This window comes from Labrus bergylta, chromosome 3 (assembly GCF_963930695.1).
Source record: "Labrus bergylta chromosome 3, fLabBer1.1, whole genome shotgun sequence".
Classification (NCBI taxonomy): Eukaryota; Metazoa; Chordata; class Actinopteri; order Labriformes; family Labridae; genus Labrus; species Labrus bergylta.
In genome coordinates this window covers 18,547,040-18,562,638 of record NC_089197.1, presented here as the reverse complement: position 1 = coordinate 18,562,638, position 15,599 = coordinate 18,547,040, and the positions used below count along the sequence as shown (strand labels likewise).

The following is a 15,599-nucleotide window of genomic DNA, read 5'->3' as shown; positions in this document are numbered from 1 at the left end:
GGTGCGTTACATTCGTCGACTCCTACGTCCTGCCGGGGTCCCCTGAACGCATCACTGCACGTCAGAACGAATGACAAAGTTTGTAATGATTTGTCCGGTGCTTATTATTATTATTATTATTATTATTATTATTATTATAAAGATTGTTTTAATTATCAAATAGCATGTTCATGAGGACTTTTCACAGGGAGACTATTTTTTTTAAATTCAACAAGTGGGTTCAAACCAGGAAGTAGTGGGCTAGTGTTGGCCACATCACAGTTAGTGCTGTAATGTCAGTTTTTCTTTTCTCCATTAACTTGTTATTTATGACCAACACAACTAAGACCATATCCGATCATGCTTTCATAGAGTAGGCTAACCTAAACGTGTCTTTGTGTCAGTCAGTGTGAATGCTGCTTTAAGTAGCACAGACCAGGCTCGGTTGTTGAATATCAGCTAGTTCAACACATGTGGGTTCCCAAACTTTTTTGGCTTACGACCCATCTTAGACTCCACAAAACTCCAAAAACGCATGGCCTACAGCTTTTTGCTGAAATGAATTTGTTTTCAATCATGAATAGTTTTTCTACTGTGTTGCAAGTAAACATTCAGTTTAGACTACATTAAGGTTTTTTTGTGTAGCCTATATTTTTGTGGACAGAGGAAGAAAGGCTGGGATGTCATTTCTGCAAAAATGGATGAGAGACAAGAGACTCTCTTGTTTTGGCATTGGTAGTAGCCTGTGTTCAATGTATTTAAATATACAAGTTATTTTGAATTAGATTCCATGCAACTGGGAAAACCCGAATAGGCATATATATATATATATATATAAGATAATCCTTTATTTATCCCACAACGGGGAAATTTACATTGTTAAAAGTTTGCAGTTTTTAGAAATACTGTTTGGTTCGCTGCAGGTTTTGTCATTTCCAGCTTTCTCAATTCACATTATGTGTTTCTTTTGCTCATCCGCACCTCATGTAAGAAACAGTGTAGCCAAATTGTGCTATGAGGGGGTGTCATGGTTGCAGTCTTATAAACACATACCATGAAGGTATACAGTTGGACACACATGAGCAGCTGTAGCCTGTAAATGAACAAAGATCGCCCAACAGTTAGTATTGTAGTGCCACCATCAGTCTAATGGTTGACTTACTTTATCTAAAGTCACCTCAGGCCTTAAGCTTTGGGACATTTTCACAGTATCAATCTTTGTCTACAGAGTTCCTTCCTAAGATGAGTTATCATTTAAGAAGTGGGGGGAAAAAAGACTTGGAAGCCACCATTAAGTGTATCTAAAGTCCATAGTGCAAAAAGGGAATGACCTACAAACCTTTTTCTGATACAACAAAGGTCATAATGTGCAAAGATTACTGCAGCAAATATAAATGCAACAAAAACAAAAAAATATTGTCTGCACAATCCTCAAAAGTAAAGCAGAATGTGTATGGTGATTAATGAATGGTTAGCAAATGTAATTTACATCAATGATAACTAATGTTTTCTCCAAAAAATAACAATTTGACTTTTGCGCACAAAAAGTAAATACATATTGGAAATATACTGACATTAAATGCTAAGTAAGTAACATATTTCATTACCAACTTCACCCTTTAACAGGAAATAGATAACATTTTAAGACTTAATCAATACAGAGAAGGATTTTCTGCAGAAGGTATCGTCAGTTATCAAGTCTTAAAGACAGGACTTTTTAGAAAAGTTAAATCTTAGCTCATATTAAAAGCAATATTGTCTTATACTGTGGAGATTTTCATTGTATTATTTTCATTCATATAAATCCACAATATGGTTATGATGAGAAGACAAGTGTCCAGTAGAGGGCGCTATTTATCTTCTGTTGAAATTGAATGGATAGAAATGACAATCAAATCACGACTGTAATTAAGAAACAAAACTAGAACTTCAATGAACTTGATATTTTTTATGGCATTTATCTTAAATTCTCATATATAAAATTATACCAAAAATAACATTTTATTTAACCACTATGACACTTTCTAAGTCTTGATTTTCAGCAGTCAGAAAATTAGCATTGATTTGATTTCTGCAGACATGTCATACTTTGATAATTAATTGTCTAACGATGATGGTATTGACACTGATGTATTTTTTTCAGATGCTGAGGTATAGTTTTCCATTGACTGAAAAATCCCAGACAGACTGAGCTATAGGCCAAAGCACACTTATCGACTAACCTTTAAAGGAAAGTATGACTTTAAAAAACTCTACCCATTTTTTTTACGAGTTTGTTACACATAACGCTATATGGTTTAAAAAAAAAAAAAAAGCCAATTCCAGCCAATACTTAGAGGCATTTCATTTTGAGGAAGCTTAAAAATTGCAATATTTCCTGTTGAAATTTGGCTACAACTTTTGAAGTCAAGTTCTTGTAGGTTCAGTCATGTAAAGTTCCTGACCATGGGTCCACCTCCACAGAAACACACATATCTTTCTCATTCCTACTCTTCTCTGGCAGTGAGCTACCCATTGATTTTAGTAGCTCAGAAAACCTGTTTCTTTTTTTTCACCTCTTCTTCAGTCTTTGTGTCAGTCTAGCACAACAGCACCAGATTTGTAGACGGATGCATTTTGAACATTTACACGATGACCCTGTGGGGTTATCCAAGGCCTCCCCATAAGTAAGTGCCTCCTCAGTCTCTGTGGAGGAGATCGGTTGAGTTGGATGGTGGTCAATCTCCCAAGAATGCATTCCTGAGCTTCTGCATCATGTGAAACCCAGCTGCTGCTACTGCCTCTTTGTCACTCTTTAGCTCTGCTGCCAGCAGGAAAAACAAACAAGGTTGATCTTTGGGGAATCAGGAAGGCAGACAAATTGGCAGCAAACATTTAAAATTCAAAACTAGGTCAAAGAAGATCAACAGAAATGTTTTGTTTTGAACCTATGAAAGTTATAGTCTTTTGTTTGTTTTTACCTTTTCTTCAACTCTTAGTATTTTCTGTATATTTTTTTGGATATGTATAAAATAAACCAAAAACATTTACAGAGCCATGAACAGTTTAATTGAGTACCTCAAAAGTGCAGTCTGCAAGGTATTTGCAAAAATACATCATTTGTTGTAATATTTAATCAATATATATCATGAAATCATGAAACATGAATGTTTTAATGCTCATCACAGGGTGTCTGTAGACAGTGTGTTGTAGAGCCCTTGTAACAGGAGAGGGTGCTGTCTCCTCAGTGATGCTGTCTGTCTGTCTGATACTCTGTAAACAGAAGTGATGAATGTATTTATTTTTAGTTCTTTGCATGGGAAAAACAAGACTATTAAAGTAAATAAAATAGAATATAGGCCATTTTATACAACCAAACCATTTGAATGCATCACATCAAGACACATTCTGAGTTTCAGAGATTTGTCTTTTTAAGTTTAAGTACCTCAAGTACAATGACAATATGTTTATGTGCTGAGAACAGTTTTGTGTTTTTCAACAATGTCGTAGTCATATACTGTATCATAAAATATATAGGCCTAAGCAGTATCCATATTCTAAAATAAGTATAAAAGCCTCTTTTAAAAAAGTCAACTAGGTCTCAAGAAGGACAAATTAACCTGTTTGGCAGCTTTCCAAAGACACAGCAAATACCAGGTTGTTGAGTTTTGAGTGATGTCATGAGAGTGTTTGTCCAATTGTTGTGCAGATTCTGAAGTCTGTCCCCCAGTTTCACTCAAAGAAATTGTAAAGGAAGGAGTTTGTGTGAGCTTACAGTGAAAAGAGTCAGTATCTGTACGCCAGGTGAAGTGTTTCAATCACTTCACACTTTTTGATAAATGTTTATATTGTTGAAGTGTCTTCATTGTTGTGCCCCATGCACGTTTTTTTTAAATACATTTAGCACTGCAAGTTTGCAGATACATTAACAGTGTATCAATGGCATGCTGCTCGTTTTTTTTGTGATTGAAGCTGACAACTTGTTCACCTGGTAGGGTCAGTTGTTGAATTTCATTAAGTCTCACCCCGACCACCCTTGTCCCATTAACACTTGGAAGGCAAAATAGCAAAGAGACGCAAATTTCAGAATACTTTGCAATGGTCAGAGTGAAGGTTTGATCCTCTTTATAACCCCAAGATGAAAAACACAGTTAGGTCAATATTAATTTTAATGATCCGTGGGAAAGTACATACTTCAGACTGAATGTTTTGACTATGGTTAGAATCCCTCGTGACTAAAGAAAAACACTGATGTTTATTTATCACTAGTTTTTTACAGCTCCAAAATAAATCACATTTTACAATCATATAAATTCAATTGAGCAATTTGAAACCAATTTAAAACCAGTTTGCTCCATAATTTACTTAGAATACCATTGAACTTGTTATTCTGTTATTGTTATTCATATGCATGTTTAACATCTTAATTTCCTCATTATTGCTGTGCAAAGTGGTATGAGCATGGCTGATTTCTTGCTGTGAAACAAAATAAGATGGAAAAAAAAAATGAAGGAATCCCTAGATAGTTTATTGAGACGACTGTGTGCACGCGCACGCGTGTGCACGTGTGCTGCACAAGTAGTTTCACTGACACAATGCCTCCCATGCATAATTGATGTTGTAGTAATACTTCCTCGCATTGCTCTTTAGCAAAGTACGAGAGGAGGGAAAACCGGCATTTTACAGAGTAAAAAATAAGTACCATCTCCTCGTGGTCGCTCTCTGTCCGCAGATGAAGACCCGTATAACAGAGAACAGAGACAAATGCGCTGAAGTGGGTGTGTGCGGGAGAGGAGGGGTTAAAGATGGGAGGGTATAGATTGCAGACGGAGCACTAGAGGGGTAGGCTGGATTGTGATAGCGACAGATGTCTAGAAAACTGTGAGCGGGCACTCCTCACTTACAACACAGTCCTACACTGAACCTCGGAGAGCAGGGGCGGAATCTGCAGCTGTCACTCCAAAGGTTTACCTCTATTATCACACATCCAGCCGGACCTTGGAGAAGAAGAGGCACAAGTGATCACTCTGTGGAAATAACCTACAGGTCGGTCTCAACAAACAATTAATTTATTCATTTTTCATCTACCATATGTTTGGGAAATATTCTGAAGAAAAAATAAAAAGAAAGAAGAAAGGTGCATATGAGCAGCAGCTAACCCATTGTTCTCTCTCTCCTTGCCTTTCTCTTATTATGCAAATGTCTACATTTCTAGGCTGACACTGTGAAGGAAGGTTTTTTTTTCTTTTCACCGTTTTTCAGCTATTGAATTTGATTTAGTGCGTCTCCTAATGCAGTAGAGCTGTTTTTTTTATAGCAAGCATGGCGATTTTAAAGACCTCTAAAGCCAAACTTAAAGTCATAAAGTTTTAGTTTGTGCTTGGTATTAACATATTTTCTTGGTGAATTCCGTTTTCTGTTGCATGCTGTGGAGGTACGACATTTTCAAACGATGAACAAAAAGGGCAGAGCAGCTGAGAGAAGCAGAAGCAGTGGGTGGGTTAAAATGGGGGATGGAGACCCCTCTACAGCCTTTATCACTCAAGTGTCTTTAGCCGGTGTATAGTATAATTCCCCTGTTTAGGAGCCCAGGCCTCTTTGCCCTACACTATAGACTAGCACCAGTATTTGCTGCCAATTTTGCCTAACCCATTACCTTTGTCAGTGAGTAGCTGCTGGTGAGGAATCCCCATCCTTTGTTACCAGCCAACAGCATATGCTGCCTTAGCTTGAGTCTCCTTTATCTTATTAATATGTGCATATTGCCTTTTTTTTCTTCTGTACAGTTGACTTCGTAAAATGAGAATTTAGCTTGAAAAAAAATCAGCAAAAATCCACATTAAACTGACGTTAAGATTGTAGATTTTCTCATTCAACTGTACTTTCTTCTTCTTGATTTGGAAGCCATATACACCAAGAGGGATTTGGAAAAATAAGATAAATGAATACCAACCACCTGAAAAATACGGAAATTGTTAGAAATGGGTTCAAAAGTAGAATTCGGCTTGAGTTGCTGTATAAGCAGGTACAATGAGATCTTTGTGGATGGATCATTGCTGATTATTTGTGTAGGGGATGGGCAGACATCATGGTGTGTGGTGCATCCTGTCTTGGTGGCTCTATTGTAGCACTATGGACAGTTCCCATTTAATTCGTACCCACATGCTTTCTTTTAGGGTAAAATTCTTACTTTGATGTTTTAATTGAAAGAAATAGGTATAATGGAAAGTAGAAGTAGTAGTCCCATCTTTTGCCTGAGGAGAAGCATCTGTCAAACTGAAAAAAGCAAATGTATCAATTAGGCTTTTCAATGAGTGCCAATACCAATACCAATACCAATTTTGAACCTACATTCTTCATTCTGTAGAACCATGGTATGTGCTCCTATATACTAACAGGTTGATTTTTTTTTTCTGGGTCTGCTGAAACACAATCAGTAAGATAAAGTTGAACTTCCAGTTCCCTTTTCTGTCACTTGGAGGAAGTTACATTATTTGGCAATCACCAAATCGTCCTCTACTTCCACATTAGTTTTTTGTCACAAAAACATAACTGTGGGACAGTTTCTCTTTATTATTAGAAAATGCCAATGTATGCCATGGCATTCTTCGTGCCATATTTTGTGGTTACAGGCATAACTATTTTCTCTATAATGTATGGGGTGTGCCATGTGTCTGAGATGTAGATGAGAAATGTAATTTGTGGCCAATGTGTGTTGTTTGTTCTGTTGTACTGTTTGACTTGTCGGTATGTGTGTTTAAAAGTAAAAAGTATAATCAAAATATTTTTGAAAAGAAAATGCCAATGTGAATGTAATTGCAGGCTCTGGATTTCCTCTGTCAATGTGTATTGTGAAAATCACTTCACTTTGAATTTTGTACCATTTCAAGAGAGGAAAAGCTGTATATCTACATGATAGAGTTCCAAATGAAAGTCGTAGGCCTCTTTGGCACTGAGCCTTACACAACATTCCTGGAAGTGTAGAGAGTCTGCAGTGTTGTCTGATCTCAGTAAGGTTCCCATGCATTTACATTTGTTTCTGAGCCAAACTGTGTTTGGCAGAGTGCAGGTGCCTAGTTGAACTTCTAATTCACTTCCAGACAAAAGACTTCCTAGAGCCATACATGTTTCTGACAGATCACTCTTTTAAATTCAAAGGAACTAGTTAGAACCAACTCTGCATTTTAAAAGGTTTGACAGGCCTCATTCCTTACTCGTCATTTCAAATTGAACTACTAAAGTCAAATACCACAGTAATCTGCTCTATGCGTGGTAGGCCTAGTGGTTGAATGGTCACAACAAGATGAAATGAACCTGGGTCTGAAGCCACCCTGCTTTAGTCTTTTTGTGATGACTTTTCATGCCTAATATAAAAGGCATTAGGTTTCCTTTCCCATTATGTATCTGTTTGATTGGAAACACAATATTCCCTGTTGAAATTGATGTAATTCTCTCAGTCTTCAATATATAAAGTTCAAATATGTTTTTGAACAATGCATTTTTAGCATTCATGATTTAGGAACCGGTCAAATTCAATGATGTTTTCTCTTTCATTAAAAGACATCTTTATTCACTTGTTCTTAGGAGAGACCATGGGAGGCAAACTGAGCAAGAAGAAGAAGGGATATGATGTGAGCGACCCAAAAGATGCTAAAAATGAGGCCCCAGCAAAAGCTGCAGTTGCAGAGGAGTCTGCTGTAGTGGAGGCTGAAGCCGCACCTACACAAGAAACGTTGCCAGCTGAAGCAAATAATGTAGTAGAGGAATCTGTGGGGTCAGCTGTGGCAGCAACAACAGAAGCTGTACAAGCTCCAGAAGAGCCCAAATCTGCACCTCCAGAGGAACCAACCGCTCCAGTAGAAGAACCAGTTGCTCCCTCTGATGAACCAGCTCCAGTAGCAGAAGAACCAGTTTCAGCAGCTGTGGAGACCGCTCCTGTGGTAGAGGAGGTAGCGGTAATTGCAGAAGAACCAGCTGTAGCAGTTGAAACAGCTCCTGTAGCAGAAGAACCAGCGGCAGCAGTTGAAACAGCTCCTGTAGCAGAAGAACCAGCAGCAGCAGCAGAGGAGGTAGCTGCAGTTGCAGAAGAATCAGCTGCAGCATTAGAACCAGCTGAAGTAACGGAAGAACCAGCTGCAGCAGTGGAGGTGGAAGCTCCAGTTGCAGAAGTACCAGCTCTAGTAGCAGAAGAACCAACTGCAGCTGCACAACCATCTCCAGTAGAAGAACCTGTTGTAGCTGCAGAGGAGGTAGCTGCAGCAGCAGCAGAGGTGTCGGCCCCAGTAGTAGTAGTAGTAGAAGAACAAGCCCCACTAGAGCTCCCACAGGCTACAGTAACAGAACCAGACATCCCAGAACCTGCACCTGAAGAACTCCCTGTAGAAGAACCAGTTGCAGTTGTCGAAGCTGTTTCAGAGCCAGAAATTGTTCCTGCCAGCACAGAGGACCAAGAGCCCATCCAAGAGATTGTTACTGAGCCAGAAGTAATTGTGGTGGAGACAGTATTGCCTACTCCTGTCCCTGAACCAGAGGCAGTGGCTGAACCAGAGCCAATCGTTGAGCCAGTGCAAGAACCAGAGCCAATCGTTGAGCAAGTGCAAGAACCAGAGCCAGAGCCAGAGCCAGAGCCAGAACCTGTACCAAAGCAAGCTGAGCAAGTACTCGAGCTGGAGCCTGAGCAAAAGGCTGATGCATTGGAATCTGCAGCAGAAGTTGAAGTGGTTGTGCCGGTACCAGTAGTAGCCACATCTGACATTACTGAAGCACCCCAGGTATTGGAGACTGCTGCAGCTGAGGTCCCCCTTGAACCTCAGCCTGTGGAAGAGCCATCCATTGCTATAGAGGCCTTGAGCACTGAGGCGGCAGCTGAGCCAGAAGCAGCAGAACCTGTCCCTGAGATTGTCATCTCTGAGTCCATCTCTACAAGCGAAATTTGCGAAATTTCCACAGAGGTAGTTCAAGCCCCCGTGGAAGAGGTACCTTTCCCAGAGCCTGAGGTAGAAACCAAGATGGAAAATGGGAATTTAGAGAGCCCTTCTATTACAGAGGATGTGGTGCAAGTAGAAGCACTCCCTACTGTGAATGGAGATTGTACAGATTCTGCTTCCACACCGGTGGAGGAATGCATAAATGGTGGTGAGGAGACGCCAACCAAGCAGCAGAGTGACATTGAACTGAAAAAGGAGGTGAACCTGAGTGGGGATGTCCAGGAAGTTCCAGATTCAGTCCCCGACATAGTGGAGCCTCTCAGCACTGAGGTCACCCAGGCAGTCTGAAGCGAATCCATCATTCAAATCAGTGTGAATTCAATTGAATCCCCTGATGGCAAGAGAGTCATCAAGGTATCACAAACACAGCTAGGCTTTCTGGAATGCTGTAACCACCGCAATGTCTATAATGGTAACTCAGGCAAAAGGATGTTTTCTGTCGAGTAACCAAAAATGAAATGCAACCACTTGAGGATTGAAACAGAGAGGGAGAGACAGATAGCGAGATAGAGGAAGTTAAAGATGTGTAGAGAGGAGAGTTGAGTTTGAAGTTTGAGGGTGAGTGTTGACAAACTGTGAAACTGGATAGCAGAGCAAAAATACTGGACAGTAAATATAATTATAATTAAAAGAAGAAAAAAAAGATAAAATCTGTCTTTGTGTGTGAGCCCAATGAATATTATGAAGTGGTCTATTGGAACAGCATTCATTATTAGTATGTTATCTGATTTAGAATGTCATATATCCTTTCTATAACTATATGCAAAGTCATGGCATAAATGTTTTGGCCTTTTATAACAATGGTACCTGTGAGGAGTGTTCATTTGAAACTGATTGTTCGGAATAGAGAATAAAAAGAGATTGTTATAGCCTAAAGTGATCTCCCTTTTGTTTTTATGAATTCTCTCAACAACATCAAGAGTGTCACAACTGCTGTAAGCAGTGGGTTACTAGTTAGATTTATTGTACTCTGCTCTCAGCTATGGATTAGACTCTCTCTTTTATAGAAAAGTAAATCTTAACTCAGTTAAACCCATAAAACAAAAGATAATTATTTCTTTGCAACTTTGGTTCAAAGAGAAGCGAAGGAACATTATTTACAGAACATCTTGACTCTGTTAATTTCAAACCACTTGTTGACATCCACTAGCTCTACAGTTCATGTCAGCTCCAGTGGGTCAGAGTTTGACTGATTGTGCATATGTGCGAAGAGCAGTGTCCTTTGGGTCATTGGCCACATTCAAAATATTTTGGTTGGTGGAAAATTGCCTTTTTTTTTTTTTTTTTTACCAGCCTTTGTGGCATGATTTGGCAAACCAAAGGAATTCAATGTAGCCAGTGAGATCAGCTTTCAGAGGTTTTTCAGATTTTCCTTAGCTTGTTCTCTCCTCTCACATCACCATGAGTACTGCTGAGTCTCCATGCCATTGCAGCACACCCTGCCAACATTTCGCAGATCCATACAGGCATGGGGAACCAAAGAGGGGGGAGGGGCAGGAATGCTTGCAGGAGGCAGAGAAAAGGAAGAGGGGGGAAGGGTGTACTGGGATGAAAGCAAGTGCCATGATGCTTCACAGAGGGAAAGAAGATGTCCAAAGAAGATTCATTCTCCTGGGTGAATACATTTTCAGACAATTTTACAGACTTTTGTGAGGCAAGCAATGGGGATGCATTTTGCTTGTAGGTAATTGGGAGATAAATACATTTCAGCACCTACCTGATGCCTCCTTATAGAATGCTGCCACGCCTGCAGCTCACACCAATGTCAGAGATGAAGGGGTCTTTCTCAAGCAGGTGTTAACGTATGTACATTAGCAAGTGGGAGTAAAATGATATTTGTGTGTGTACTGTAGTGGAGACCAGGGAGGTGAGTGAGGTAGAGGGTGGTTCTTAGTAGAGTATGGTCATCCAACCTTGAAATAACTACTGGACCATGGGTCAAAGCATAAGAGGAGATCTGATAGCGATAACGGGAAGCTCCCATTGAAGTAGCTCCATAATGGGCCCATCCACATACCAACTCTCTCCAGTTTCTTAAAAACATACTCCAGCGCAGAACATTTATGAAAGGAATGTTGCGGAGAGGGTTTGGGGGCTGGGAAGATGAATTCACTGGCATGTTTTCGTCTATCTTTCAGAACTGTTTGGTCAAAATGATTTACTTCCTGTGCGTATGGGTGGCTGCCATGGCTCGCTGGTTTTAAAACAGTTACTACAAGGAAGAAAACAATTTTTGTTTTTGCTAACAGATGATTACTAAAATTGAAGTATGTGTAGCTTTAAAATGATTTTTCTTAAAGAATAATGACTACAAACTATACTGCTTATAGCCTTTTTTTAAAAGCCTAATATCATTGGCTGGGTGACACATTTTAATACATCATCTTTATCCAACAGCAAAGTGGACCCTGTGTTGGTTTACAAATCATTCATAGGTTAAACTCACAGGTATTTATAGAACCAAAAAAGCAATATGACCTTCAAACCTTCAGTGAATAATAGATATCCAGGGGAAAAACATAAAAAAAAACCCTGACCCTTCCAATGAAGAAGTGTTGCAGTTGTGTTAGCAGTTACCAGGATTACATTTAAACAACAGCTACAGCTACTTCTTCTAGCAAAATAGCTGAATATACCCTGCCTGAAGTCCTATGTTAGAGGCTCATCATTCACACAATTTCCAGTTTCAATTTCCTTTGCTTACTCTGCCTTTTATGTGTGAGTTCATTGGGAGAACAAGGTCCTTGTCTTTGCATCTTGATTTAAACACTGCCTTAAAGTTGCATAGTTGTGAAAGGCCAGCTGCACTGCCTGGTTACCCCAACACTATGTGCTCTATATGCAAGCTCCTGCACAAAGCTCAGACTGTGTTCCAGCTTCTTTTTACCCTGTGCGAAGACCAGCCTTTAGGCTTTAGCAATCCCCAACTGAGACGCAAAAGGAAAGAAAAACCTGAACTAAATCCAAAGGTTATATAATGAGAAAACTCATGAGGCACTGACCCATAACATCAAGTTTTCAAGGTCGTTGTTTTTTTTCTTCTGGGAAAAGTATTCCTGGCTTACTTACAGTTCATGTCCTTTTAAGAAACCCATCAAGATACTGGTTGATTGGAGGTAGTGGATGAAAGGGTTGTAAGAAAAGCTAATAAATGAATAAAAATAATATATAAAAAATGTACATATCTACACAAGAATATGGCTACTTCTTTATTATTTCAAGTCCTAAAAGTATTTTTGTGAATCTCGTGTTTCTATTGTTGTGTCTCAAATTGCTTTTAATGGTCACCTCAAAATGAAACTAAAACAAAAAAGTATTAACTATCTCACTTCCCGTTCGTTCTCCAAATTCCCCAATGCAATATGTATAACATATTACTGTGGTTGAGTCTTTATCTGTCAGTGTAAGCACAAAGTAATGAGGATAATACATCCCCTAACACTGCAAATTACAGACCATTTAAAATGGTTTAGCACCTGCCATATGGAACAGAGATTGTGATATATTGTTTTATTTTCTATTCTATCTTTATTTTACCAGGAAAACGTCCGTCGAGCTATAAAATGTCTTTAAAAAGGAAGTCCTGGCCAAGATAGCAGCATAATGGTTCAGCACAAAGGTCAAACAACAGTCCAACAAACAAGCAGAAATATAGCCAATGAGGTTAAGATTAAAAAAAACAAAAACCCTATACCATAATATATTTAGTACAATAAATGCAGGACTTCATAATGAGTGGTACCCTGCAGCATCAGTTCATCCAAAAAAACGGAGCTGATTAAAAAAATATCTATAAAAAAAACGTGCATTGCATGGGAGTAAATTTAAGTTTCCCCTGCCAAACCCCCTCACAACATGAAAGGAAATGGAGTAACAATGGAGTAAAAATATCCAAAACTGTTCTCACTTTTTAATATAACAAAGAGTACAGTCTGGACATGCTCTTTTTGTAAATGTCATGAGATAACATTTCTTATGAATGGACGCTACACACATTAAGATTGAAGATTGATTTGCATAAATATGTTTTAGGACTCCATGGCTCTTAGTCGGAAATAGATGAAGAGCTTTCAGGGCCTTTAAAGCATGTATGTCAGTATTAAAGACTGCAGACTTTCACTCTGCAATAAACTTGTTCTACCTGATGACAAACCTTCCTAAGGCAATATTTAACATTACTGTATTTACCTGCCTTTCCCTACCTAGAGGGCAGTTCCACTTAACCACTTCAATGTCCTTGCCGTCGCTTTGGAAGCATCTTTTAGTTTCGGCTTGATTATTTCTAAGCTACCAAACAGGGAGGGCGTGAGTGTGAGGGATAAAAGATTCTGATGAAAGAGATACTCTTTCCCTCGCTCCATCCGCTCAGCTGTCTGAGTAAATAATAAGAGTCAGGAGGCCACATTACAGCAACAGCTGATCAGTGTGTTTATTATTCAAGCACGAGGGTGTCAGAGCAGAAGTACAGACAGGAAAACACACGCATACACAAAACACGTCCATAAACAAACAACTCACTCTTCCCTTTTTCACATTCCCATCCCAGACAGACACGCATGCATTAATGTCCGATGCTTTTACTATGATAGCTGCACAGAGACTTCCTCTCTGTCCCTTTACGTTCTCTAAAACAGTCAGTCAGTAAAAGATGCACTAAGTAGCTGACGAGCTGAATGAGCTTCAGTGTGTTTTATGGATTCATCCTCAGGTTCAAACTGTGCACTTGTAAGGAAACTGTTTTTTTTTCTTTTCGGTCTGCTTAATTCTTCCTCTCTCACCCTTTCTCATTGATCTTGGTTTCTTTCTTGCACACATGATCGGCAATACTCTCTTCTCGCCTTTCTCCTCTGGACCTGTAAATCTTTTTAGCCTCTTCATCGGTCTTTCTCTCTTGTGTTCAGGCTGTGGCTCACCCTCCCACCCCCGAACCCATCCATCTGGACATGTGCGCTAATGCTGTCATTGTATCAGGGCGGGCAGAAGCCTATTAGACCGAGCCTGGCGGTAGTAAGAATCAATATTGATCCATAGGGTTAGTCTAATGGACGCTGAGAGTAGCAGTGATTCCCCTTTGTCTGCTCAAAGATCCCATCAACCCTTAACTCCTCACACATGCGCACTGGCACCCTCAACAACATACACACACACACACCTACATGCACACAAAAACGCACACAAACAAAGACGCTGCTTTCTATTCTGTCCAACTCTGCTGATGCAGCTGCTGTGCTGAGCGAGCACTTTACAACTGCACTTTTTATGTGTGTATGTCTTTGTGTGTGTGTCTGAGCATGTTTGTTTGTGATGGGTAGAACATTAGTTAATGGTATCTATGTAAACATATAAGGGCCTGTAGACGTTCAGCCGTACCTGTATGTAGTTCTAATTGTCAAGCTTTCGGACTATTAAGACAACAAAATCCAGAAGATTCAGAACAACAAACACACACACACACACACACACACACACAAACACATTCATAGCTTTTTTCCAGTGTCAACTAAAACCAGCTCAGAAATGTTGTTTATCAAATGTAGTTTTTTAAAGAAGCCAGTAGAAGTGTGGATGGCATCTCAATTTTCATTTTGGCTCAGTACCTGCTGAGATTTTCAGCAGCCAGGTTTTTGTATCAGCAACTACTCAATGTCACACAGTTTGCAAGGTAGCTCCAAAGTGAAAGTTGAGACATAAACCCACAACCACCACATCCATCATTTTATGAAATTCAGGCACAATACTGTGTTTTTTCTAAGCAAGTCCAAGCAATTTGTCTTAGTTGGAACAGCACAGATTGTTACAGAAGACATTAACAACGGTTCAGGTCTATTCAGGTGGGAGACAGTGAGTGAGCCATCATGAACAACACCAGAAGCCAGGCATGTATCCCAAACGTATCACTCTCAACTTCCTATGAAATCAGACACTTTTGAACCAATTTCATAGTCAATCAAGGGAAGGGTCATACAATTTGTAAAGAATATCACACCCAATCTCTGGGGACACTCTCCAGGCAATTTCTTTTAAAGTTCAGACCCTCCACACACATACACACACAAACTGGAAAATAAAAACCTTTACTGCTTTATTGAGCTAATGATGCTTAAAACTCACAGTATGCTCTTGAGAAACCATCCATAGTAATAAAACTATGTAATGAATACACATACTGACCAGCTTTACTTTGAACACGCTTGTATTGCAGCTTTGTGAATAAAAGAGGGGCGGCTTACAGGAGGAGTGTATAAGCACAGGTATTTGTGTGTGTGTGTGTGTGCTCTAGATTAGAGATGGAAACTTATTCTGTGTGCAGTCACCTTGACCGAGCCTCAGGGTCCTGCAAGTTCCAAGACAACACGCAGGGAGAAGTTCATTCCTCTCTTTGACTTTTTCAGCCTTTTCTCAGTCGTTCGGTGCACTCAGCTATGTTTGTGAATTTTTACTGAGAGTATTTTTCTTGACTCAAGCACTCATCTCCTTTGGATATTTCATATTAATGAAGAGACAGTGATACAGCCAAACTCAGAAAGAACAGAGCACACTGTGCTTTGTTCATAAATGTTCAACTTTGTACCCAGAAGATTAATGGAGGCCGTTCAACGAGTTGGTTGAGACAGTGTGAAATGTGTGGTATGCTTCAGAAATATAAACATTTCC

At 39.5% G+C, this 15,599-nt stretch overlaps 1 protein-coding gene across 1 annotated transcript; it reads left to right on the top strand.

The window, feature by feature from the left end:
• The first annotated feature begins 4,805 nt into the window (after nucleotides 1-4,805).
• Nucleotides 4,806-9,821, top strand: si:dkey-56m19.5 (calphotin). Its single transcript, XM_020652874.3, has 2 exons — nucleotides 4,806-5,004; nucleotides 7,543-9,821. The coding sequence occupies exon 2, from the start codon at nucleotides 7,551-7,553 to the stop codon at nucleotides 9,231-9,233; it is 1,683 nt and encodes a 560-aa protein (XP_020508530.2). The 5' UTR covers nucleotides 4,806-5,004; nucleotides 7,543-7,550; the 3' UTR covers nucleotides 9,234-9,821.
• The last annotated feature ends 5,778 nt before the right edge of the window (nucleotides 9,822-15,599 follow it).

What these genes read in the sequence shown, in the direction of transcription:
- si:dkey-56m19.5 (XM_020652874.3), top strand. Translation starts at nt 7,551, where the DNA reads ATGGGAGGCAAACTGAGCAAGAAGAAGAAGGGATATGATGTGAGCGAC.